Source organism: Saccopteryx bilineata, chromosome 1, assembly GCF_036850765.1.
Source record: "Saccopteryx bilineata isolate mSacBil1 chromosome 1, mSacBil1_pri_phased_curated, whole genome shotgun sequence".
In the NCBI taxonomy this organism is placed as follows: domain Eukaryota; kingdom Metazoa; phylum Chordata; class Mammalia; order Chiroptera; family Emballonuridae; genus Saccopteryx; species Saccopteryx bilineata.
In genome coordinates this window covers 351464005-351491838 of record NC_089490.1, presented here as the reverse complement: position 1 = coordinate 351491838, position 27834 = coordinate 351464005, and the positions used below count along the sequence as shown (strand labels likewise).

General features: G+C 40.4%; 1 protein-coding gene and 1 pseudogene across 5 annotated transcripts in view; both read left to right on the top strand.

The window, feature by feature from the left end:
- The window catches only part of LOC136318453 (tripartite motif-containing protein 5-like), a 90330-nt gene extending 86422 nt beyond the window's left edge, over positions 1–3908 (top strand). For all 5 annotated transcript variants that reach the window (XM_066250773.1, XM_066250772.1, XM_066250775.1 and 2 more), the window contains exons 6-8: positions 1537–1637; positions 1886–1912; positions 2181–3908. In XM_066250773.1, the coding sequence (XP_066106870.1) occupies positions 1537–1637; positions 1886–1912; positions 2181–2839 (787 nt within the window). In that variant the 3' untranslated portion in view covers positions 2840–3908. The remainder of the gene's footprint in view (positions 1–1536; positions 1638–1885; positions 1913–2180) is intronic.
- A 741-nt stretch (positions 3909–4649) lies between these two features.
- Positions 4650–24043, top strand: LOC136319621 (tripartite motif-containing protein 5-like; annotated as a pseudogene).
- Positions 24044–27834: the final 3791 nt, after the last annotated feature.

Sequence of the window (27834 nt, the reverse complement as noted above, 5' to 3'; positions counted from 1 at the left end):
ATCATGATTTGAGTGTTCTATAACTATTAAGAATGAGCCATTTTCTATGATAAGAAATTTGGGTGATGGAAGTTGCAGAGTTTGGGTCAGTAGCAGAATTAGAGATAAAGTGTTACATCACCAGACCACAACACTTCCATAAATTTTATTTACCCAGCATGCGTGTATTTAACTCAGGTTCCTCTATTTTATAGCTACTCGATCTGTTATGGATAATTGTATCTTTTTTACCTGCCAAGTATCAAGAATTGAAGATAACGTTTTTATATTTAAATTATATTAAATTTTTAATAATTTTATTTGTTTATATATAATTATATATATTTATATTTTAATATTTATATATTTATAATTTAAATTAAGTTATAAAGAAGAGACTAGGTCCTTCTATACAGTTATCTTTATTTTCCAATAGCACTCTTGAATTGCAAATAATGTTTTGTCCCTTGTGTAAACTGATACACTGTGAGTATGTACTTTTGAAGCCAGAATGAAAGGGCAGCACCCTTATTTCTACATTTGTACACTGACTTGGTTGCATTAAGCTCTTTCAACTTGAAACTCAGACCACTATTATTAGTATGGTGTTCACAGTATCTTCTTTTCCAGTTTTTCAGTTTTTCCCTAAGAACCTGAAATCTCAGATGTTATTGTGAAGGCCTCGCTAGTGGGGAGTAGAATATAAAGGTCTTGGTCCTCTCCGGACAGAATTCCCACACTTGAAATATCTCAGACAACCAGGAACCAGTTCTGCCACCTCACTTTTATGTATTATTCTTCCCCATTCATGCAGTAATTTTTTCTCACATTAATGTAAGAAACTAAAGTTTTTCTTTAAAAAAAATAATCTTATAAATTATATGATTTCAGGAGGTAAACATAAAGGTTAATTGTTATTTTTTTTTTTTGTATTTTTCTGAAGCTGGAAACGGGGAGAGACAGTCAGACAGACTCCCGCATGCACCCGACGGGGATCCACCCGGCACGTCCACCAGGGGTGACGCTCTGCCCACCAGGGGGCGATGCTCTGCCCCTCCAGGGCGTCGCTGTGCCGTGACCAGAGCCACTCTAGCACCTGGGGCAGAGGCCAAGGAGCCATCCCCAGCGCTGGGGCCATCTTTGCTCCAATGGAGCCTTGGCTGCGGGAGGGGAAGAGAGAGACAGAGAGGAAGGAGGGGGGGTGGAGAAGCAAATGGGCGCTTCTCCTATGTGCCCTGGCCGGGAATCGAACCCGGGTCCCCCGCACGCCAGGGCGACACTCTACTGCTGAGCCAACCGGCCAGGGCCAGTTAATTGTTATCTTTGAAGGAATAATTTGTGCTTCTGAGAGGTTAAGCCTTCCTAAGGTCACAAAATGTTTACATATAAAGTGGGATACGAGCATGGTTCTTCTGGATCTACAGTCAAGAGTCTCTCCATTCTCAGGTTCCCCATGGATGTTAGCTTAAGTGCTTCAATGGGGTCAATAGATAGAAGTCAGTGGTTTAGGATGGATAAAGTGTCAGAGGTGTGGAGGTCAATTTTTCTCTTTTCTAGGAGTAACACCTTCACTCTGAAGAAGCCAAAACCTTTTAAGAAGAAAGAAAGGATAGTGTTCCAAGTTCCTGACCTGAGAGTGGTGCTGGAAGAGTTGAATGGTGAGGAATGCTAGGGCAAGTGTGTGTCTGTGGGATTCTTGTGCTGGTGGGATAAAGAGGGAGGAGGGCTCAGTCTCTAAGTGTGGACAGAGGAGACAAAGGAGAGGGGCATCCTGTTGTCGTGTTCTCTCCTTTTTCCATGCACTACCTCATATGGACCCCACTGTTTCCTCTAATCTGGAAAGAAAATAGATTTTAATGCTGAATCCTCTGCTTATATTTAATATTATGGATTTTTATCATTTCAGGGCTAACTGATGTGCGTCGCTACTGGGGTAAGCAAATATCACAATATCATGATACCACTCTGTCTTCATCTTCTTGCAGAATTTTACATTTTCTACTGGGTCTCCTGTTTTAAGCCCCATGTTTTCTATCCAGACACAAACACATACACCTTATGTTTCTGTAGTGTTCTACCTCTCCCCAGAATTGAACTAAGTTCTTCCCTGTTCCCATTCACATTATTCTCAAGATTCTCTTTAAATGTCACTAATGAAGGTACCTCATATTTCTTAACCAATCTTGTAATTTTTTCTACAGTTCACATGACCCTGTGTCGTCCAATAAATCATCAAACTGTAACCATTTCTGAGGATCAGAGAGAAGCGAGACATGTGTCAACAATGAATACAAATTATACTTATCAGACAAATGATTATAATGATTATGCTGTACTTGGTTCACCATTTGTCGCATCTGGAAAGCATTATTGGGAGGTAGATGTGTCACGGAAAAGTGCCTGGGTCTTGGGAGTATATTGTGAAGAAATGCCTAAATTATACCCTAAAGAGAGTGTTGTTATATCAAGTGGTAATCGTCCACATATTTACTCTAGATATCAACCTAAATATGGCTATTGGGTTATAGGATTAGAGAATCAATGTCAGTATAATGCTTTTGAAAATGAATCCAACAATTGTCCCTGGAAAAGAACCCTTTCCTTGCCTGTTCATCCCTATTGTGTTGGCGTTTTCGTAGACTGCGAGGCAGGCACTGTATCATTTTTGAATGTCACAAACCAGGGGAATCTCATCTATAAATTCTCCTCATGTTCATTTTCTCAGAGACTATATCCATTTTTCAATCTTATGACATGTGCTGGTCCTATGACACTGTGTTATCCAAATACACTTTCTTTGAAGAGCTTCCGGGCTTTCTTGGATCTTCAAATAAAAAAAATATTCCACAAAAAGCACTGAGCTCACCTACAGCATTCTCAACAATCTTTCCTTGCTGTATCCCTTTTTTTTCCAATTCATCTTCGGTCACTCATCAATAGAGCATAAAATTTACCTTTTGTTATATGTTTCCCAAAACGTTGTTTATATCATATTCATTGAGAATCTTAATTCACCATTATACATAATCTAAAGGATGATGATTAATGCCTCATAAGAAACACCAGTGTGCAAGTGACATCTCTGCCAAAATTTTATAATCTCATTTCCTCTGCCACTGAGAAGAATACAAAAAGGTTTTTAACAATTTTGTATATTATTCAAAACTTGGTATAGGAGTTATTCACTATAGAATGAGTCCTCACGAGTGTATCAGTTTCCCCATGATGTTGGTTATGCCTCAAAGAGTGAACAAGAAAAGTAATCAATAATGTGTACTAAGAGTGGAAATTCTTTGTGCATAGTGTCTGAATTCAAGTGCAGTCTCTCCCTATACATGCAGTGTAACCTTGAATAATACAATTGAATGCAATTTACTTAAAATAGACCAGGTATAAAAAGGCACAGCATAGTTAGAATCATTGTGAGAAGGAAAGTGTCATCAAGTATAAAACATGTGTCTCAGTTTAATAAACTTTTTCTCTACTAATTACTGAAAAATATAAGCTGTGCTTGTGTCTCATGAAATGGGTTGGTGCCTTTAGGAACAGTAGGGTGGTTTTACTGGAGTCTCATGATTCAAATCCCAGATACTTCTGTGCTGCTGTCAGGACCACCCTGCCAGTGATAGATCAGCCTGTGTGTGTGTTTGTGACAGTGGGAAATTTATCATAATTCTGGTTGGCTACATATTGGCCTTAATCAAATAACCTATATTTTATGACATTCAATTTCTCCTTTGTAAAAGAAACAATAATAAAATTTACCTAATGTGTGTTATGAAAATTGAACAACAATGTTTTCAGTAACTTCTGTAATTTCTAGCATATAAGGCATTATCAAGTTTGTTGTGTATTAATTTTTATTTTGCCTCTCATTGTAACTAAATAAAATAATTTTAAGAATGCATATTAATTTACTTTCAAAAATATAACCCTTTGTTTTAAAAAATAAAAAAACTTTATGAAAGAATCACAACTTTTTTTATACTTTAGCTAATTGTAAAATAGGTATTTCTAGCTGTATAGTCCTCCCCCCATTTTTTGGAGTAATTCTATGTCATGGAAACTGAATTTAAATATTACCTCTGTTTGTTCAGTTATGAAAATTTATTCACAGTGATACAATAAGACTCAGAAGTATAATTGTGGGATTTCTTTTTTTTTTTCCTTGTATTTTTCTGAAGCTGGAAACAGGGAGGCAGTCAGACAGACTGCTGCATGCGCCTGACCAGGATCCACCCGGCATGTCCACCAGGGGGCAATGCTCTGTTGCAACCAGAGCCATTCTAGTGCCTGAGGCAGAGGCCATGGAGCCATCCTCAGCACCCAGATCAACTTTGTTCCAATGGAGCCTTGGCTGCAGGAGGAGAAGACAGAGAGGAAAAAGACGGGGAGGGGTGGAGAAGCAGATGGGTGCTTCTTCTGTGTGCCCTGTCTGGGAATCGAACCCGGCACTCCTGCACACCAGGCCGACACTCTACCACTGAACCAACCAGCCAGGGCCAATTGTGGGATTTCTTAACAACAGTGTAGGTAAGCATTTTCTTGCCCAGGTCAGCCCTGCATTTATAGCGAGTTGAAAGTTCTGAAGAGGATAAAGAAAATTCCATTCTTCTCCTTCCAATGAGATAGGAGGGGCGTATTTTATGCAATAGATATTCATTCAGGACATGGTGGGATCCAGAGGCAGATTAAGGTCAGGTGAGGCTTTGGGCACAGAAAAAGATATTGGGCCCCTTAAACTTGGTGTCATTTGAAATAAGTGTAAAGTTGGGGTTTTGTGGGAAATTTCAGAAGTTGGGGCCTAGGGTGCACAGTAAAAAACAAGAACTCCGTGAATGGACAGGAAGAAGGGAGCAGCTGCCCTGTGTGCCAATTCAGTTACCACCCTGGGAGCCTGCGGCCTAATCGGCATATGGCCAACATAGTGGAGATGCTCAGGGAGGTCAAGCTGAGCCCAGAAGAGGAGCAAACGAGAGATCTCTGTGTGCACCATGGAGAGAAACTCTTGCTCTTCTGTAAGGAGGATGGAAAGTTCATTTGTTGGCTTTGTGAGCTGCCTTAAGAACACTGTGATCACCACACATTCCTCATGGAGGAGTTTACCCAGGAGTACAAGGTAACAGACCAGGATGGGGGAAAGACAGGGCAAAAAATGGTATTTGTTGGCAATCTGTACTTTGCATTTCACTCTAAGGACCTTGCCACCAGAGCCCAGAGCCTGATCACTTTTCTTTCTATGCTCACCTTTCAATACCTGAAGGACATTTCTGTGTGTTCCACCTAATTACGACATGATGAGCAGACTTTAAACCAGAAGCAGATATTTTTATATTTTGTATTGATAGGTGGATTTTGGGTGCCAATATGGCCAGGAGATGCCATTGTGGCCACTTACATGCAGGTTCCCATTGAATTTGGGCAGACAGTAAAGAAATGGCAGAGTTGGAGGATGGTAGGTCATTCTGTTTATTGGTATCTCACCAAGACAGGCAAACCACAAGAGAAGACAAAGGAAAAGAAAACCTGCTCAGGGACAAGGGCTCAGGGAGGCCCCTGCAATGGTGATAGCAGAAACTGAGAGAGCAAGCTCCAGGTAGGTCTGTCCCACTTTATAGTATAGAAATCAAAACCTTTAATCCAATATACAAACAAAGAGTTCTCTGATACAAAGTCACTTATCTGAGGCATAATGGGATTCCTCATGAGCATACACCACCCCACATCATGCAATCAGTCAAGGGTGTGGGTAAAAGTTTAGTCTTAAAACTAAGCCTTAGGCTATAATGACCAGGCCTGCTTACAGCCTGTCCCCCACACCCAATACAAAGTATAAATGGGCAAACATATATCAATATATCATATTTGCAAACTTATTTGACCAATATCTCACCGCTTTTGCTTGCTTCACAATCTAAATCACAGGTACCTTCCATAATGGTCACTGTGCAAGGAGTGGGATACGTTGCATAAACAGAAACAGTACCAACTACAGCAATAGGATTAACAAATCAAAAGCTATGGGCAAAATGAGAGAGCTGTCAGTGGCACCAAGAGAGGCAAATCTTTTCCCTCTGGCAGAATACAGGCCAGAGTTTTGCCTGCAGACAGCACCGTAGCTGGTACCAGAGGCCTCCCTGAGTGGGCATACCAAACCTTATTGGCCAATAGACCAGCATCTGCTGGTTCTATGTGTAGTAAAATCGGAGAATTTATTATTGGCCATAAATAAATTACAAAGGTGCCCTTCATAATGCTGTTTTCCTAAACACTCAAGGGATAATACACTTCTACCTTAGGTGGCCAGGTGCTGGTTGCCCATGGAGTTAACTGGAGGTCCACCTCTAACCCCTTTCCCCATGGTGCCAACAAGGCCACTCATCTCAAGTGGGGGGCCTGTACGGTTCAGGGCCAAGTCCATTGAGGCTGTTGGCCTTTAAGAAGGGCTGTTGGGGCAGGCAAGAGTGCATTGCCCTGCTGTCCAAAACCTGGCTTGAGTAAAATGTGCTTGGTGCATATCTGCAACTGAATGGGGACAGCTGCCTGATGCAGGAGGGCCACTACTGGAGCTGGGCTCCCCCGTCAAGGTCTCTTATTCAAAATCTGGAGTACTATCTATAAGCGGCGTGTCCATCCAGTAAGGGAGCTGTCTCAGTCCCAGCTTTAAGAATCCATTATACAGCTCAATGATACCAGCAGTGGGGGGGTGATAGGTGTAAAGCCAGGATCCAAGGCCACCATCACAGAAGCCTGGCCCATGCAGGTTTGCACTGGATTCGGACAGTCGGTAAAGAAACAACGGAGCCAAAAACTGGTGGGTCATCATCTTTAATTCTAGCTTGCGCCCGGCGTGCAAGTAAAAAACACACTGGGCTCCAAAACCCACTCACATTCAGTGCTCACAAAGCTACTGACTTATCCGAGTTTCCTAGAATCAAAGGTTTCTAGCTCACCAGACTTATTCACCTCTGTTCCCCATCTCCTTCCTTCTCCCTGCACAAACTCTGCACAAACTGGTTTCTCACTCAACACTCCACCATCTTGGCTGCTTCTCCTGGCCTCCTCCACGTGGCTTCTCTCTGCTCTCTGCTGTCTCCTCTAATGCTAATTTCAGGAACTAAGTGCAAGCTCCTGTTCTGCCCTCATTTTATAGTGTAGAAATCAAAACCTTTAATCCAATATACAAAATAAGGAAGTCTCTAATACAAAGTCACTTATCTGGGGTATGATGGGATTGTACCACTCCACATCAAAAAGGGTGGGAGAGGTTTAGTCCTAAAACCAAGCCCACCCCCAACACACATTAATATCACCTGGGTGATGGCCTCCACGTGGGCAGCACCATCTTTAACAAAGTCAGCATAATATATTTAATCTGCCCAACAGTAGGGAACATGGTATTTCCAGTCCACCCCCAGCTCTTGAGCCCATTGCCTCACCATTGAACCAGTGAAGTGGGTACATTGTCACTTTCAAGGACCAGCATTCGCCCATATGCAGCACTCAGGCAACAGTTTTACTATAGTGGGCATGGGGTATGCTTGGATCTCATCTATAACTACATCAGGGATAACTTTCATCTTACCCAACCAGACAACTCTCGAGATTTTAACAGATAACCCAGGTCCTTGTAATTTGTTCTATTGACTGCCCAGCCACATGCTTTCAAAAGGGATAGCAGGGTAGGGACTGATTGCTCCAATTCTGAAAGAGAATCACTAGTTAGCATAATATTATCAATATAATGGTACATGGGAACTGCCTCTGGCTGTTTCTATTTAGCCAGGTCAGCAGCTACAAGGCCATGGCACAAGGCAGGGCTATGTAAATAGCCGTGGGGTCATACTGTAAAGGTCCATTGTCTTCCTTCCCAACTGAAGGCAAATTGGTCTTGACTCCCTGCAGCTATATCAATAGAGAAAAAAGCATTAGCCAAGTCTGCCACAAAGTGATATGTCCCTAACTCATGGCTTAGCCGACCCATCATTGTAGGGAGGTGGGCAATGGGGGATGGCCACGTGGGGAACCCAGACCCGGGAACTTTGGCTAGGACCGTCCACAGCCAAGTGTGCCAAAAGAAACTTCCCAGGAGTCCTTTGGAAAAAAGCGACCATCCGTCAGCCAGTGAGATTTCACCACGTCATATTAGCTTGACCACCCTAGACGGGACCCTTTAAATAGCTCTCATGTGAGTCACTCCATGAGACTTTCCTGGCCTCTGTGTCCCTGAGACCAGGGAACATCGTCAGACAGGATGCACTCTATACTCAATAAATGATTGATACGTGAATTCCAAACTGCCCTCTTGATGTTCCGCTTAACTGTCAGACCTCACTCTTACTGGACCATTGCCCCTGAGACAGAGGAATTCCAAGAAGCTGGCAAGTCCCCCAAGGGGGAGCATTCTGGACATACCAGAATTTTGCCTCAGTATCCGCTCAGGCTCTCCCAAACACTATATAATTTGCCCCTAGTCTGTAAGGGGTGCTCTTCTCCCCCAGAGAAGTGCCCAGCAGGGTTCCTTTCTTCCTTTCAATAATGCCTGTTACTCTGGTCTCTTTTGGACTCCCATGGATTCCAACATTTGGTGCCGAAACCTGGGACAGGGTACTAACTGCCTGGACGATCCTCTTTGCCATTCAAACTTACAAGCAGGGAAGCAATGGGCAGCGGCAGCTCATCCTGGGCTTACTCCCTGATTCTGTTTGGATGTACAACTGTAGGTTGATTGGCCAGCTGTCTAACCCTGTCCTGAACCCCTGCTGGACCAGAAGATAAGGAGTTTCTCCCTCCCTTTTCCCTATTTGGTCTCCAAATTTCTCTCCAAAACGCCCCTTCCTGGTCAGACTGTTTTGACTTTGGACCCCATATCTACGGGTGATCTGCCTCTACTCCTCTACTGGACTTCTATGAAAGTCTAGGTGCACCTAGCCAGGCACCTCTCCTATGTCCCGGGATCTCAGCCTTGGAGTGACAACCTCTTGTCTAAGACTCTCTTTCTACGAAGATTTTCTCCTCTTGGAACTGTGACTGAAGGTGGGGATGCCTCCTTCTCTCACCAGTCTCCTCTATATGGGCTCCTCTCAGTCCAAACCATACGGACAGACTCCCCTCAGCTGTGTCCTCAAAAATCTCGCCAAACTTGGTTTGTCTGACCTCAAACCAAAAAAACTCATCTTCCTCTGTAATACAGCCTGGCCTCAATATAAATTAGATGACGACTTTCACTGGTCAGAGAATGGAACCCTTGATTACAATATCTTAAGAGATCTTTACAATTTCTGCAACCAGATGGGGAGGGCATCAGAAATTCCTTACGTGCAGGCTTTTCTTCTCCCTTCTCTCCTGTCCTTAATTTCTGTGCCTTCTGTTCTACATGCAGGTCGTTTTTGGCCAGAGAAACCTCACCTAAAACCTCCGCTCCTAATTTTTCCTTCTCTGTGGACTCCCAACTCTTTCCCACCTGACTGACCCCCGAGGGCACCCCTCTCGGGACCCCTCTCTGGTCCCTCTGCAAATCTTTTCCACTCGAGTCTCTTCCCTCCGAGAACCCCCTCTCTTCTCCACTGTGTTCTTTGTCTCCTCCCCCCTCCTTAGAAGCTGTGGCTCTGGCTGTGGTGCCTGTCTCTTCTCTGACTCCTCCTCCCTCCTTACAAACTGCAGTTCTGTCTGTCTCTTCTTCTGACTCCTCCTCCCTCCTTACAAACTGTGACTGTGCCTCTTTCCTCCTTGCCCTCTCCCCTCTCCTCAGAGCTCTAAATCTTTTTTGACTCCTCTGACCACGTGGTGCTTTAATCTCCTCCTCCTCCTCTTGCAGATTCTGACCCTCCTTCTTTCCATCCAGCTGCTCACAATGTCCATCTGTCTGCTTTCTCTCTTCCTCCCCTTTATGCCGGCAACTCCCTGTCATCTTGAAAAACTTTAAAAAAGCAGAATTGTATATTAAGCTATGTAAGTAATCTGTCTTCTTTGTCAGAAAATATCTCTAGTATAATTTTAATTGAAACAAGTAAAGTGCGCTCATTTAAATTTCTTAATTCATAACATGTGAAGTCTTTGTTTAATGTGTAACTGTGTCTGTTTCTAAGGCCTTAAACCAGGCGTCCTCAAACTACAGCCCTTGGGCCGAATGTGGCCCCCCGAGTCCATTTATCTGGCCCCCCACTGCACTTCCGGAAGGGGCACCTCTTTCATTTGTGGTCAGTGAGAGGAGCACTATATGTAGTGGCCCTCCAATGGTCTGAGGGACAGAGAACTGGCCCCCTGTGTAAAAAGTTTGGGGACCCCTGCTTCAAACCAATAATTACCCACCTTTTATTTTTTTTCCTTTTTTTTTTACAGTGACAGAGAGAGAGTCAGAGAGAGGGATAGATAGGGACAGACAGACAGGAACAGAGAGAGATGAGAAGCATCAATCATTAGTTTTTTTGTTGCGACACCTTAGTTGTTCATTGATTGCTTTCTCATATGTGCCTTGACCGCAGGCCTTCAGCAGACCAAGTAGCCCCTTGCTGGAGCCAGCAACCTTGGGCTCAAGCTGGTGAAATTTTGCTCAAACCAGATGAGCCCATGCTCAAGCTGGCGACCTGGGGGTCTCAAACCTGGGTCCTCTGCATCCCAGTCCAATGCTCTATCCACTGTGCCACCACCTGGTCAGGCTAATTACCCACCTTTTAAATCAAGGCTTACTCATCCCCATAGTCTCTCCCTGCAATACCACCAGCCTTGCTGTTTGAAAACCTTCAGGGGCTTATTGCCTCATACAAGCCTTACATCTAATCAATGAGGTGGTAATTCCCCTCCATCCAGTAGTCCCTAATCTCTACAGGTCCTAGACCTCAAGAATAACTTCTTTACCATTCCTCTACACCCTGACTCTTACTTTCTGTTTACCTTTACATGGACTGTCTTACCCTGGGGGATCAAAAACAGCCCACCCCTGTTTGGGCAGGCACTAACTCAGAATTTAGCGGCATGCAATCTCAAAACTAGTACTCTCTTACAATATGTAGATAACCTACTCCTCTGCAGCCCCTGCCTGCCTCAAGGGGACACACCACCACCCTTCTTAACTTCTTTGCTGTGAAGGAATATTGTGTCTTCTCTGCAAAGGCTCAACTTCATTCTCAGTCCGTAGTCTATCTAGGCATCGCCTTAACCCCCACCACCTGAGGTCTCACCCTAAATTAAACTCAGACCCTCCGCAGTCTTCAACCACCTACCACCGCAAATCAAATCCTTTCTTTCCTTGGTCTAATAGGCTTCTTGAGACCCTGGATTCTCAATTTTGCTCTCTTAGTCAAGCCCCTCAGTGAGATCTTCTGAGCATGGCTTTTAAGGTCTGTAATAGCCAAGGAAGTAACAGAAAAGGCAAATAAGGCCCCAAAGAGGTCAGGAAATACGACTTTTGGCATATGCTCTTAAAGGCTCCAGCGCCCTAAAGGGCTTCATAGGATTCCATCAGGGCCCTGCTCCAGAGTGGAAAGAAAGGTCATTGAACTGAAGCCTTCCAGGCTTTCTGGCCCCATTAAGGGACACATCATTGCTGTGGAAAGAAGGACACAAGAAAGTAAGCTGCCCCCTTGCTCCATGGAAGGAGGGTTGAGTCTCTTCCAGCCCTGCTCCAGCTACCTGTGACCTGACCTTGCCCAGCATGCTGGGAATTGCCAGTGAAGGCTGAAGGATATCGTTCGTGAGCTAAAGGTATTTCTTCAAAGTAGCAGATAAACTGATCTCATTTCTCATAAACACAAGGGCCATCTACTATGCCTTGCCAGAATATTTGAGTTTTATTTATCCCTCAAAGATCTCTACTCTGGGTATTGACAGTTTGATTTTGTTACCTTATTTAATGCACAGTATCTCCTTTATTCCTCATCTCAATGCCCCATGCCTATTGTAGGTTGGGACCTGCTGCTAATTACAGCTTGAAGCCGTGATCACTAGGACTTAAACTCTAACTGCAAAGTGTAAAAATGTAACCACCCTTTCCCTAAGTACTTGCAGGATTTATAGGTTACTCAGCAAACTGTTCAAAGACTGTCAAAGACTTGCTTCCAGCATTATATCACCCAAGGACTAACTTTCACATGGACAGGTCCACACACCATAATCCTGACAACTCCTACTGCACCTCTCAACCTTCCTCATCCAATCAGGGACTTACTACTCGTGTGGGACCAACACCTATCTGTGTCTCTCTACTAATTAGATAAAAACCTGTACCCTAATCTATCTCACCCCAAATATCAACCTAATCCCACCTCATGAGCCTCTTCCAGTTCCTAGTACACTACCTGTCAATCTAAGGACCATACGAGCTATACAGGTAATTCCTCTCCTTGTTGCTTTAAGAATTTTTATAAAAATAGATCTAGGGGCAGGGGGACTAGCCACTTCCCTGTCTTGTTCCTTCTCTCTCTCTCTCTCTCTGAAGCCCAGTGAATTCGTAAACATGGAATCAGTGGTTTCACACAAACTGGGTGTCTTGACCATTGCCTTTCATTAATCCACTCACTCTCCTCTTTATTTTTCTAACTTTTAGACCTTGCCTCTTACACTTGTTCACTAGTTTCTTACAGAACCACATGCAGACCTTCACCAATCAGAAAATTGGAAAAATCTACCTAACCTTACACACCAACCCTGAAACCTGCCCTCGTCAAACAGAAAAATCTGAAACCCTATATCAGCAAACCTCCTAAATCCTATCTTTCAACCACCACAGGTCCCCTAACCCTAAAGCTCTCCCATATCCCTGAAAAACCAGGAGAATGAATAACATTTACCTCTTAACATTTGTCAGTCTTTTTACCCTTCACATAATAAGGGGACAAGATTGCTGGGTCTTCTTGGCTGAAGAAGAGCCTACAAATAGACATAAAACATTTCTTTTAGCTCAAGCTAATTGCTCTCTCCAGGGCTGCTAAGAAAGAATATCTCTAACTTTACCATGAAAATACTTTCACTCCCGCTATACAACCCTCCTTATCTCTGCATTCCTAATCTCAAAATACTTGCCCCCCTTCTTTATCAAGTTCCTACAAGTCCAGATGAGGGAAATCTCTAAGATTACCTGCAATCAAATGCTGCTACACTCCTATTCTCCAATACCCCAAGGAGAACTTCACAAGGGAAATATCAAACAGGTAGGGATGACAGCAGGAAGAAGCTGCCCCTCAGCCCAAGAAATTTCCTCCTAAATGTTTTCTAAACCCCCTTTCTTTTAAACCACACATATTCAGTCCTTCTAAAAACTTACACCAACAGGTTCCCTGTCTCTAAAAATCTCCACATGTCCTCCCATTTGAGAGGAACCAGACCAGCATGTCTAATGAGGCTCATCCAGGAGACCATGTATCACCATGTCACTCTGTCCACTCAGCACTCACATCAAGCAATTCACAATTATTACCTCACAAAATTTTTTTACTTCCTCACTCAGGATTTTGAGGACATCACCTGGATCACACCTCACAGCACGAAAATTGATGACCTCCTTAACTGGATGAGGGACTTGGCTTGGCAAGGTTCTTTTCTTGAGTTCTCTTCAGAAGAAGCAATAATTTTTCAATTTTTTCTCCTCTTTCTCCTCATCACCCCTCACCATATATTATAAAATTAATAACTGTCTTTCTTTTATATGTAACCAGAGTTGAGAAATGATAGATATGTGAATTCCAAACTGTCCTCTTGATATTCCTCTTATCTGTCAAACCTCACCCTTACTGGACTATTGCCCCTGAGACAGAGGAATTCCAAGAAGCTGGCAAGCCCCCCAAGGAGGAGCTTTCGGGACATACCAGAACTTTTGCCTCAGTATACCCTCAGGCTCTCTCAAATACTATATCAGAGGTCCCCAAACTATGGCCTGTGGGCCGCATGCGGCCCCCTGAGGCCATTTATCCGGCCCACACCACACTTCCGGAAGGGGCACCTCTTTCATTGGTGGTCAGTAAGAAGAGCACATGGATTATCTCATTAGCCAAAAGCAGGCCCATAGTTTCCATTGAAATACTGGTCAGTTTGTTGATTTAAATTTACTTGTTCTTTATTTTAAATATTGTATTTGTTCCCGTTTTGTTTTTTTACTTTAAAATAAGATATGTGCAGTGTGCATAGGGATTTGTTTATAGTTTTTATTATAGTCCGGCCCTCCAACAGTCTGAGGGACTGTGAATTGGTCCCCTGTGTGAAAAGTTGGATGGGTCCCTCGTCCCTTTTCCTATTCAAACTGGTACAATGGGTCTTGGGAGTTCTCCTGTTCCTCAGCTTCTTTATCATATAATCTTATAACTGAGCTGCCTGCGCACCAAACTTTTTATTGGTAGCTGCTGGAGGCTTTTGTCTCAGTGGCTGGAACTTCTGTTCTGGTTTAAGCTGTTACTAAAGCTCCAAAAAATTTTATTAGACTGGCCATCCAATTACCCCTTATCTTCTCCAGCCACAATCAAATATACCCATATCTGTGTTTGGGTACCCTTTATAGGCCCCTTTCCCTTGTTAATTGGGGGGGGGCAACATAGGCAGCAGCCCTCACTGCTTTATGATCCTGAGGGGCCTCCAGCTCTCCCAACTCTGCTACCAACTGTGTAACTGCATTGATGGGCTGCCACAAATAGGGGCCCAAGATAGCCACAAGTGACCCAAAAAGGGCTGACAGGGCGCTAGCAAGGATAAATTCCCTCATTTTTGACGTAAACACTTCCTTGTCTGGCCCACAGGATGCAGGATTGAAAAGAGCATTCTTTTTTTTAATTTTTTAATTTTTATTAATTTTAATGCAGTGACATTGATAAATCAGGGTACATATGTTCAGAGAAAACATCTCCACATTATTTTGACATTTGATTATGTTGCATACCCCTCACCCAAAGTCAAATTGTCTTATGTCACCTTCTATCTGGTTTTCTTTGTGCCCCTCCGCTCCCCCCACTCCTTCTCTCTCCTTTCTCACTCCCTCACAACCCCCTAACTCCCCATTTCCCCATTACCATCACATTCTTGTCCATGTCTCTGAGTCTCATTTTTATGTCCCATCTATGTATGGATTCATATAGTTCTTAGTTTTTTCTAATTTACTTATTTCACTATGTATAATGTTATCAAGGTCCATCCATGTTATTGTAAATGATCTGATGTCATCATTTCTTATGGCTGAGTAGTATTCCATAATATATATGTACCAAAGCTTTGTAATCCACTCGTCCACTGATGGACACTTGGGCTGTTTCTACATCTTTGCTATTGTGAAAAATGCTGCCATAAACATGGGGGTGCATTTCTCCTTTTGGAACAGTTCTATGGTGATCTTAGGGTATATTCCTAAAAGTGGTATAGCTGGGTCAAAAGGCAGTTTGGTTTTTAATATTTTGAGGAATCTCCATACTGTTTTCCACAGAGGCTGCACCAGTCTGCATTTCCACCAGCAGTGCAGGAGGGTTCCCTTTTCTCCACATCCTCGCCAGCACTTATTCTGTGTTATTTGTTGATAAGCGCCATTCTGACTAGTGTGAGGTGATATCTCATTGTGGTTTTAATTTGCATTTCTCTAATGATTAGTGATGTTGAGCATTTTTTCATATGCCTATTGGCCATCTGTATGTCCTGTTTGTAGAAGTGTCTATTCATTTCTTTTCCCCATTTTTGATTGGATTGTTTGCATTCCTGGTGTTGAGATTTACAAGTTCTTTATAAATTTTGGTTATTAACCCCTTATCAGACGTATTGTCAAATATGTTCTCCCATTGTGTAATTTGTCTTTTTATTCTGTTCTTGTTATCTTTAGCTGTGCAAAATCTTTTTAGTTTGATATAATCCCATTTGTTTATTCTGTCTTTTATTTCACTTGCACATGGAGATAAATCAGCAAATATATTGCTGTGAGAGATGTTGGAGAGTTTACTGCCTATGTTTTTTTCTAAGATGTCTTTACTCCATTGTATGCCCTTACCTCCTTTGTCAAATATCAGTTGTCCATAGAGCTGTGGGTTTATTTCTGGGTTCTCTGTTCTGTTCCATTGATCTATATGACTGTTCCTTTTTTTTTTTTTTTTGTATTTTTCTGAAGCTGGAAATGGGGAGAGATAGTCAGACAGACTCCCGCATGCGCCCGACCGGGATCCACCCGGCACGCCCACCAGGGGCGATGCTCTGCCCCTCTGGGGTGTTGCTCTTTTGTGACCAGAGCCACTCTAGCGCCTGGGGCAGAGGCCAAGGAACCATCCCCAGCGCCCGGGCCATCTTTGCTCCAATGGAGCCTCACTGCAGGAGGGGAAGAGAGAGACAGAGAGGAAGGAGGGGGGTGGAGAAGCAAATGGGCACTTCTCCTGTGTGCCCTGGCTAGGAATCGAACCTGGGTCCCCCACACGCCAGGCCGACGCTCTACCGCCTAGCCAACTGGCCAGGGCTATATGACTGTTCTTATGCCAGTACCAGGCTGTTTTGAGTACAATGGCCTTGTAGTATAATTTGATATCAGAAAGTGTAATACCTCCCACTTTATTCTTCTTTTTTAAGATTGCTGAGACTATTCATGTTGTTTTTTGGTTCCATATAAATATTTGGAATATGTGATCTATATCTTTAAAGTATGTCATTGGTATTTTAATTAGTATTGCATTGAATTTATAAATTGCTTTGGGTAATATAGACATTTTAATGATGTTTATTCTTCTTAACCATGAGCACAGTATATGCTTCTACTTGTTTGTATCTTCCTTGAATTCTTTTTATCAATTTTTTATAATTTTGCAAGTACAAGTCTATAGTCACCTTGGTTAAATTTACTTCTGGGTACTTAATTTTTTTGGTTGTACTAGTGAAGGGGATTGTTTCCTTAATTTCTTTTTCTGACTTTTTATTGTTGGTGTATAAAAATTTCTCTGATTTCTGAGTATTAATTTTATATTCTGCCTCCTTCCTGAATTCATTTATCAGGTCCAGTAGTTTTTTGACTGAGACTTTAGAGTTTTCTATATACAGTATCATATCATCTGCAAATAATGATAGTTTTATTTCTTCTTTTTCAACTTGAATGCCTTTTATTTCTTCTTCTTGTCTGATTACTGTGGCTAGGACTTCCAGGTCTATGTTGAATAAGAGTAGTAAAAGAGGGTACCCCTGCCTTTTTCCTGATCATAAAGGATTGCTTTTAATTTTTTCCCATTGAGTTGATGTTGGCTGTGGGTTTGTCATAGATGGTTTTTATCATGTTGATGTATGTTGCCTATATTCCCACTTTGCTGAGAGTTTTGATCATGAATGAGTGCTGGATTTTATCAAATGCTTTTTCTGCATCTATTGAAATTATCATGTGGTTTTTCTCCTTTCTTTTGTTTATGTGATGAATCACATTGATTGATTTGCTAATATTGTACCAGCCTTGCCTCCCCAGAATAAATCCCACTTGATCATGGTGTATGATTTTTTTTATGCATTGTTAGATCCAGTTTGCTAATATTGTGTTGAGGATTTTAGCATCTATATTCATCAGAAATATTGGCCTACAGTTTTCTTTCTTTGTGTTGTCTTTGCCTGGTTTTGGAATTAGAATTATGCTCACCTCATAAAGACAATTTGGAAGCCTTCCTTTCTTTTGAATTTTTTGAAATACTTTGAGAAGAATAGGAGTCATTTTTTTCTTTGAATACTTGGTAGAATTCACTTGTGAAGCCATCAGGCCCAGGACTTCTCTTTGTTGAAAGTATTTTGATAACTGCTTCAATCTCATTTGGTGTAATTGGTCTGTTTAGGTTTTCTGATTCTTCCAGATTGATTTTTGGAAGATTGTATGTTTCAAGAAATTTGTCCATTTCATCCAGGTTGTCTAATTTTTTGGCATACAGGTTGGCATAGTGTTTTCTTACAATATTTTGTATTTCTCTTGTGTCAGTTGTTATTTCTCCACTCTCATTTCTAATTTTATTTATTTGAGTCCTCTCTCTTTTTTTCTTGGTGACACTAGTTAAAGGTTTTTCTATCTTGTTTACCTTTTCAAAGAACCAGCTCCTAGTTGCAATGATTCTCTGTATTGTTTCTTTAGCCTTTATGTTATTTATTCCTGTTCTGATCTTTATTATTTCCTTCCTTCTACTATATTTGGGCTTTACTTGCTGTTCTTTTTCTAGTTCTTTTAGATGGAGAGTTAAGTTGTTTATTTAAGCTTTTTCTAGCTTCTTAAAATGTGCCTGTGGTGCTATAAACTTCCCTCTCAGGACTGCTTTCGCTGTGTCCCATAAATTTTGAGTTGATGTATGCTCATTATCATTTGTTTCTAGGAATATTTTATTTCTTCTTTGATCTCATTCTTAATCCATTTGTTATTTAACAACCTGCTATTTAGTTTTCAAGTGTTTGAGTATTTTTTCAGTTCTTCTGTTGTGGTTGATTTCTAGTTTCATGCCATTGTGATCAGAGAAAGTGTTTGATATGATTTCAATCTTCTTAAATTTGTTTAGACCACTTTTGTGCCCTAACATGTGGTCTATCTTAGAGAATGTACCATTAGCACTTGAATAGAATGTATATTCTGCTGCTTTAGTTTGAAAAGTTCTGAAGATATCTATTAAATCTAGTTGATCTAGTGTGTCCTTTAAGTCTGTTTTTTTTGTTGTTGTTAATTTTTTTTCTTGAGGATTTATCTAGTAATGTTAGTAGGGTATTGAAATCCTCTACTATTATAGTATTGCTGTTGATTTCACCCCTTATATCCATCAAAGTCTGCTTTATATATTTAGGTGCTCCTATATTAGGTGTGTAGATATTTATAATAGTTATATCTTCCTGTTGGATTGCTCCCTTTATCATTATGTAGTGGCCTGCTTTATCTCTTACTATTGCCTTTGTTTTAAAGTCCATTTTGTCTGTTATTTGTATTGCTACCCCAGCTTTTTTTTTCATCAGCTCCGACTGATTCTTTTTTAATATTAGCATAAAATTTTTTTTCATCCTTTTACTTTCAGTCTATATGCATCTTTTGTTTTAAGGTGTGTCTCTTTTAGATAGCATATGTATGGGTCCTGTTTTCTTATCCATGCAGCTACCCTAGGTCTTTGATTGAATTATTTAATCCATTTACATTTAAGGTTATTATTGATATGTAGTTGTATATTGCCATTTTATTCTTTAAAGCTGTATTCCTCTTTTGCTATATATTTTTTTCACTTTGATCAGTTTACAACAAGCCCCTTAACATTTCCTGCAGAATTGGTATGGTTGGAATGAATTCCTTGAGTTTTTTTTTGGTCTGTAAAGCTTTTTATTTCTCCTTCAATTTTAAATGATAGCCTTGCTGGATAAAGTAGTCTTGGTTGTAGGATTTTGTTCTGCATTACTTTGAATATTTTTTGCCATTCCCTTCTTGCCTCAAGTGTTTCTTGAGAAGTCTGATGTCATCCTTATGGGGGCTGCTTTGTAGGTGATAGCCTTTTTTTTTCTAGCAGCTTTTAATATTTTCTCTTTATCACTTAGCTTGGTATTTTAATTATGATGTGTCTGGTGTAGGTTTCTTTGGGTTTCTCTTTAATGGAGTTCTCTGTGCTTCTTGAACTTATGAGAGTTCTCCTGCGTTCATTTATGAAAGTTTTCAGCTATGATATAATTGAACAAAGTCTCTATCCCTTGTTCTTTCTCTTCCTCTTCAGGAACACCTATGATGTGGACATTATTTCTCTTCATGTTGTCACAGAGCTCTTTAAGAGTTTCCTCAGACTTTTTGAGTCTCTTTTCTTTTTTCTTCTCTGCTTTCATGCCTGCATTCCAGTTGTCCTCCTACTTGCTGATTTTATTATCAGCTCCATCCATCCTGTTTTTAATTTCTTCCATTGTGGTCTTCATTTCTGATATTGTATTTGTTAGCTGATTGTTTTTTAATATTTCCATATTCTTTTTTTTTACTTGCTATTTCTTTATTTAGGTGTTTGTAATGACCATCCATTGTTGTTCTAAGATCCCTAAGTATCCTTACAATTATTATTTTGAACTCCGCATCTAGAAATTTGGTTATTTCCATATTATTCAGTTCATTTTTTGTATATTTCTCATGTGGTTTCATTTGGATTGCACTTCTGTGTCTTCTCATTATGTCTCTGTGTTTTGGTTTTTTGTTTGTAGAGCTGGTTGAGTCTAAGCTTGGTGTTATCTGCCTCCAGTTTTCAATTGTGTTATTTCTAGGTCTTCTTGGGTTGGTATCAGCTATTATTTGTAATCTACTTTCAAATTTGGGCTGCTTTGAAGTCTTGATTTGTTTGTTTTCTTAACAAGTGATAGTCTTGTTTACTGATCTCAGCTGGGGTCTTATTTGAAACTGTATCCAGGAATGCGGTGACTGTTACCTGAGACTCTGAAGTCGTCTTCTGCTAGTTGCTCTCTCTGGGGGCAGGGTGTTTTCTCAGCTTCAGTAGGAGGAAGTGTATCTTAGATCTTCATGGAGACCTGAGTTGCTGCTCCTCTTCTCCATTTCTTGTTTTCAGCTGTGTCTTATTGTGCTGATTGGAGCTGGAGAGATGTCTGGAGATCTGTGAACCAGAAGCATTTCAGACTTTTGTTTTGTGTAAGGATCAGCCCCTCTCCCAGCTTTGGCCACCTCCAGCACTGCATAAGTCAGCTTTTCAGGTCATCCCCTATCTTCCTCTGCCCTTCACCATCTGTCTGTCTCTCTCCCCCTTTTTTTTAGAAGCCCCCCTCTGTTCCTGTAAGCAGGGGAGATTCAGGTGCTCTCTACCAGGTTTGTTGTGGCTCCTTCTTTACTCCTTGGTTTTCGAGAGCTGTTCTTGTTGTCCAGAGTTCATTTTTCACACTGATTGTTCATAAATTAGTTTGTAATCCAGTTCAGTGGTGTGAGTTGGGAGTCTGTGCTTCTGCCTACAAAAACAGCATTCTTCATACCTAGTTCCCAAAGGACCTTTACTAACTCACTATAGCACTGCCATTATCTCATTGCCCCTGGAAATTCTCCAGCATTCTGCCAGACCATACAAATGGCAGCCATCACCCATTCTAATACGGCAGGTGTCAGGAACCTTTCTGGCTGAGAGAGCCATGAATGCCACATATTTTAAAATGTAATTCCATGAGAGTTATACAATGACCCATGTACATTATGCATTATCCAATAAAAATTTGGTGTTGTCCCAAAGGACAGCTGTGATTGGCTCCAGCCATCTGCAACCATGAACATGAACAGTAGGAAATGAATGGATTGTAATACATGAGAATGTTTTATATTTTTAACATTATTATATTTTTATTAAAGATTTGTCTGCGAGCAAGATGCAGCCATCAAAAAAGCCACATCTGGCTCACAAGCCATAGGTTCCCAACCCCTGTGATAGAGTATGGTCTCCTGTGTTGCCATGGCAGTTCTGAGGATGCTGCCTCAAGGAGGAGGTAATGGCAGCCAATTCTCCATCTCTGTGTGGTAATGGCAGCCAATTTTCCATCTCTATTCTGGAGAGCATGATGCCATTCATCCCTATGTCACATAATAGTAGTAACCAGGCTACCAGAAATTCAGTAGGTTTCTGCCTAAATTGTGCCCCCAACTCCATCATCTCTGCCTGGGTATAGGGCTGAATCACAGAGTGTTCCATTACCTGGACAGAAGGCTGTGGCTGCCCCTGAGGGACTTTTCACTGCTGCATTTATACCTTCTTGGTGACCACTGGTCCGGCTCTCCATGTGCATATGGTAGCTTCAGCCTGAGACTTCTCATCTTCAGAAGAAGAGTTGGAAGCGTTTGCTTCCACGGACTCAAAGCCAATTCACCAGCATGGATGCTGCTGCTCCTTTGGTGACCATTTAGGCTCCTGTGGCTTCTGGCTTTGGCCAGAAGCTGAGATTTGAGTTCTTGAATCCACAGTTGTTTCTCCAATAAATGCCAGTGCAAACATTCAGCTAACAGGGCAAACTACAACTCGCGAACCTGTAATTCCTTTTCCAGTGCTCGCTCCAACTCTAGCCTCTTTGCTGGGCAGCTTCTCATACAGAATCCCTGGATTCCTCTTGAGTAAAAAACACGCAGCCCGTGGCCCCTAAAAGAAAAGCAATAGGGAGCCAAAACAGTAACCAGTTCTTTATTGCACCCCTCAGGGTGGTGGTCCCATATAAATTTCCTGCTAAAAACTATGCCAGTTGTATGGCCAGGAGCCACCACCATGGCCATTAAAATGCAGGTTCCCATTGAATTCAGGCAGATGGTAAATAAATGGTGGAATCAGAGTATGATGGGCCATTCTGTTTATTGGTGTCTCACCAAGACAGGCAAACCACTAAAGAAGACAAGGGAAAAGCAGAAAACTTGCTTTTCCTATGAAGGACAAGGGATCAGGAAGGCCCCTGCAATGGTGATAGCAGGAACCGAGAGAGCAAGCTCCCAGTCTGCCCCACTTTATAGTATAAAAATCAAAATCTTTAATCCACTATACAAACAAAGAAGTCTGTGATACAAAGTCACATATCTGAGGCATAATGGGATTCCTCATGAGCATGCACCACCCCACATCATGCAATCAGTCAAAGGTGTGGGGAAAAGCTTAGTATTAAAACTAAACCTTAGGCTATAACGACCCAGCTTGCTTATAGCCTTTCCCCCACACCCAATACAAACTATAAGAGAGCAAAGATATATATCATATATACAAATGTATTTGACCAACAGTGCCCAAACAAAGTTGTTATTTCCCCTTTAAACAGGAGAGTAACTGCACAGCTGGGTTGGTGGGAACTAAAGTTCCTCCTTATTACAGGCTCATGCTTCTTCTTTTAAGACAAAGAGAATCAGACTTCTCTGTATATCTTTTTTTTAATATGGAGTAATAGTAATATGTTTAATTAATTTTTTATTAGTTGAACTTATGTGGTTGACATTGTTTCACAAAACCCACAGGGTTTAAGTGTACAACTTATTAAAACCCCTCTTGACATGGGGATGTTGACCTCTATCACTTATCTTAAAGAATTCATTCACTAATGTAGCTTTCGTTCAAGTCACAGATTCACACAGTTGTTGTCAACTCTAATCTCTTTAGGGATCAGACTCATTTCTTCCCAATGTATCTTCTACACTGATGCGAGAAAAGCCATATCTTGACTTGGGTGTGTGATTTCTCTCTCCCAGAGGAAGGACCAGGCAGCTCTGGACTAGCTGAGGACAGAGCAGCAGAATGCTGAGAAGTTCGGAGCTGACATCAGAGAGGAGAAAACTTCCTGGAAGGTAGGAGGAGACACTTCCTGAAGTAGACAGGAACCTGGGTAGAACCTTGGTTGTTAATCACAAAGAGCTCCCTTCCTCTTTGTTCCCTGAGCTGATATGTTTAGAGTCATTGATTAGGCATTCTTTATCTTTTCTCTGATAGGAGTGGGCTAAAAACAAACATCTCACAAATTAACACAAATATTTGTAGGTTTGTTATTCTCATAGAGAATCTGGTGAGGATGGATAGTGAATTCTTTATTAATTTATATCAATATTTTGAGTCTTTAATGCTTCCAGAGGTCACGGCGCTGTCCCTGGTGTTTAGTGTTAGAACGAGAGTGGTGAGAGGGTAAGGAGTAATGCAAAGTGGCATGACTGTCCTGGGCAGCTGTGTGATAGTTATGCTACACCCAGGTATCTCAGTTTGGTTCAGGGTTAGCCTTAATAATTTAAACTTGAGTCCATGGTTTTTGGAATGTGATAAAGAGAAATAATAGGAAATGTCAGCCTCCACAAGAATCACTCCTCTGCTTTATCCCCCTTCCCAAAATTTTTTTATTGGCTTTATCTCTGCCTGATAGCATGAGTCCATTTTTCTTTTTCTCAATTCTAAAGAGTCATATACAATGTGAAAGCCAGCATGTTCAGAAGTGTTCTATAAAATTGAGAGGTATCCTGGCCAATAAAGAGCTAATTGACTGACAAAAGCTGGAGGAGGTTGAGGAAGAGATTCTCTGTGACCTGGAAGAGGATGAGAGTGAGCTGGTCCAGCAGAGCCAGTTGGTGAGAGATCTCATCTCAGATCTGGAGCATCGGTTGCAGGGGTCAACAGTGGAGATGCTGCAGGAAGGACTTGGGAGAAAAGCTTAGCATCTGAACTTGAGGAAAATAAAGTATAATTTTCCTTCTTTAATGTGTGCTTATGCTGTTCCTGGTGACACTGAGGTTCTTTTGGTCTTGAAGTACCCTTTCCTGCAACTCTAATTACAGAAATATTTTAAAGTATGAATTCCCAAAATAAATCTTGTTCTTATTAATGTATCTATTACAGTGCAAAATCTGATCATAGACAGAAGCTTCATTGTATCCAGTTATATTCTATAGGACTCTGTATTTGTGTTTTACCCTAGACTATTTTCAGATACCACTTTATGCTCCAAGAATTTTATTTTATTTTATTTTAATTTATTGGGTGTACATGAATTCTAGTGTCTTCCCAAAGTTCTCCCCCCTTTCCTTTCTTCCCCACCATATCCCCCTAGCCCTCCTTCCCACACTGTCCTCCTTCTTATTTTTGCTTTACTGCTCTCATCCCATCCGACCTTCCTCTTTTCCTCCGTCCACTTTCCCTCTGAACCCTTTGATCCCATCTCTTCCATTCCTCAGTTCATATTGTTCATTGGATTCCTCAAATGAGTGAAGTCATACGGTATTTTTCTTTCTCTGCCTGGCTTATTTCACTTAACATAATAGTTTCCTGTTCCATACATGTTGTTGCAAAAAGTAAGATTTTCTTCTTTTTCATGGCCCCATAGTATTCCATTGTGTATATGTACCACAGCTGTTAATCCACTCATCCACTGATGGACACTTGGGCTGTTTCCAGATCTTGGCTATTGTAAACAATTCTGCCATAAACATGGGGATGCATTTCTTTTTTTGAATCATTGATGTGATATTCCTGGGATTTATTTCTAAAAGTGGGATGGCTGGGTCAAAAGGCTGTTCTATTTTTAATTTTTTGAGGAATCTTCATACTGTTTTCCACAGTGGCTGCACCAGTCTGCATTGCCACCAGTTATGCAAGAGGGTTCCCTTTTCTCCACATTCTCTCCAGAACTTATTATGTGTTGTTTTGTTAATAAGCACCATTCTGACTGGTGTGAGGTGATATCTCATTGTAGTTTTAATTTGCATTTCTCTAATGATTAGTGATGTTGAACTTTTTTTTTTTTTTATCTGCCTATTGGCCATCTGTATGTCCTCTTTGGAGAAGTGTCTATTCATTTTTTTTACCCAATTCTTGATTGGATTATGTATCTTCCTGGGGTTGAGTTTTACAAGTTCTTTATAAATTTTGGTTATTAACCTTTTATCAGACGTATTGTCAAATATGTTCTCCCATTGTGTAGTTTGTCTTTTTATTCTGTTCTTATTGTCTTTAGCTGTGCAGAAGCTTTTTAGTTTGATATAGTCTCACTTGTTTATCCTGTCTTTTATTTCACTTGCCTGTGGAGATAAATCAGCAAATATATTGCTGTGAGTAATGTCGGAGAGCTTATTGCCTATGTTTTCTTCTAAGATGTTTATGTTTTCACGACTTACATTTCAGTCTTTTATTCATTTTGAATTTATTTTTGTGAATGGTGTAAGTTGGTGGTCTAGTTTCATTTTTTTTCAGGTGCTGTCCAATATTCCCAGCACCATTTGTTAAAGAGACTATCTTTTCTCCATTGTATGCTTTTACCACCTTTGTCAAATATCAATTGTCTATAAAGATACGGGTTTATTTCTGGGTTCTCTGTTCTGTTTCATTGATCTATATGCCTATTCTTTTGCCAGTACCAAGCTGTTTTGAGTACAATGGCCTTGTAATATAATGATATCAGGAAGTGTGATACCACCCACTTTATTCTTCTTTTTCAAGATTTCTGAGGCTATTCGTGTTCTTTTCTTGTTCCATATACATTTTTGGAATATGTGTTCTATATCTTTGAAGTATGTCATTGGTATTTTAATAGGAATTGCATTGAATTTACTAATTGCTTTAAACAATTTAATAATATGGACATTTTAATGATCTTTATTCTTTCTAACCATGAACACGGTATATGGTTTCACTTGTTTGTATCTTCCTTGATTTCTGTTATTAATGTTTTATAATTTTTTGAGTACAAGTCTTTAACCTCCTTGGTTAAATTTATGCCTAGGTACTTTATTTATTTATTTATTTATTTATTTATTTATTTATTTATTTATTTATTTATTTATTTTTGCAGTAGTGAAGGGGATTGTTTAATTAATTTTTTTCAGACACATATTCTTGTGTAAAAATGCCTCTGATTTCTGAGTATTACTTTTATATCCTGCCACCGTGCTGAATTCACTTATCATGTCCAGTAGGTTTTTGACTGTGACTTTAGGATTTTCTATGTACAGTATCACATCATCAGTAAATAATGATAGTTTTATTACTTCTTTTCTCATTTCAAAGCTTTATTTACTCCTTCTTGCCTGATTGCTGTAGCTAGGACTTCCAGAGTTATGTTAAATAAGAGTGTTGAAAGGGGGCACCCCTGCCTTGTTCCTGATCTGAAGGGGATTGCTCTTAATTTTTGTCCATTGAGTATGATGTTGGCTGTGGTTCTGTCATAGATGACCTTTATCATGTTGAGGTATGTTCCCTGTATTTTCACTTTGCTGAGCGTTTTGATCATAAATGGGTGATGGATTTTTTCAAATTCTTTTTCTGCATCTATTGATATTATCATGTGGTTTTTCTCCTTTCTTTTGTTTATGTGATGAATCACATTGATTAATTTGTGAATGTTGTACCAGGCTTGCCTCCCCAGAATAAATCCCAATTTATCATGATGTATGATTTTTTTCATGTACTGCTGTATCCTGTTTGCTAATGTTTGTTGAGAATTTTAACATTTAATTTATCAGGGATATTGTCCTATAGTTTTCTTTCTTTGTTTTGTCTTTGCCTGGTTTTGTAATCAAAACTATGCTTGCCTCATAAAAGGAATTTGGAAGTTTTCCCTCCTCTTAAATTTTTTGAAATAACTTTAGAAGGATAGGAGTTAGTTCTTTGACTGTTAGAATTCGCCTGTGAAGCCATCTGGGCCAGGGCTTTTGTTTGTTGGGAGTTTTTTGATAACTGTTTTGATCTCATTTGTTGTATATAGTCTATTTAGGCTTTCTGATTCTTCCAGGTCAATTTTTGAAAGATTATATGTTTCAAGGAATTTGTCCATTTCAACTAGGTTGTCTAATTTTTTGGTATACAATTCCTCGTAGTATTTTCTTACAATCCTTTGTATTTCTGTTGTGTCAGTTGTTACTTCTCCACTCTCATTTCTAATTTTATTTATTTGAGTCCTCTCACTGTTTTTATTAGTGAGGCTGGTTAAATCAATCTTGTTTAACTTTTCAAGGAACCAGCTGTTGGTTTCATTGATCGTTTCTGTTGTTTTTTTTTTTAATTTTTTAGCCTCTATGTCATTTATTTCCACTTTGATGTTTATTATTTCCTTCCTTATACTTCCTGTGGGCTTTACTTGCTGTTCTTTTTTAGTGCTCTTAGATGTAGAATTAAATTGTTTATTTGAACTTTTAATAACTTCTTAAGGTACGCCTGTAATGCTATGAACTTCTCTCTCAGGACTACTTTTGCTGTGTGACATAGATTTTGAGTTGTTGTATGCTCATTTTCATTTATTTCAAGAAAATTTTTATTTCTTCCTTGATCTCATTATTCACCCATTCGTCATTTAATAACATGCTATTTAGTTTCCAAGTGTTTGAGTGTTTTTCAGTTTTTCTATTATAGTTTATTTCTAGTTCCATGCCATTGTGTTCAGAGAAGATGCTTGATATGATTTCAGTCTTCTTAAATTTGTTGAGACTCATATTATGCCCTAATATGTGGTCTATCC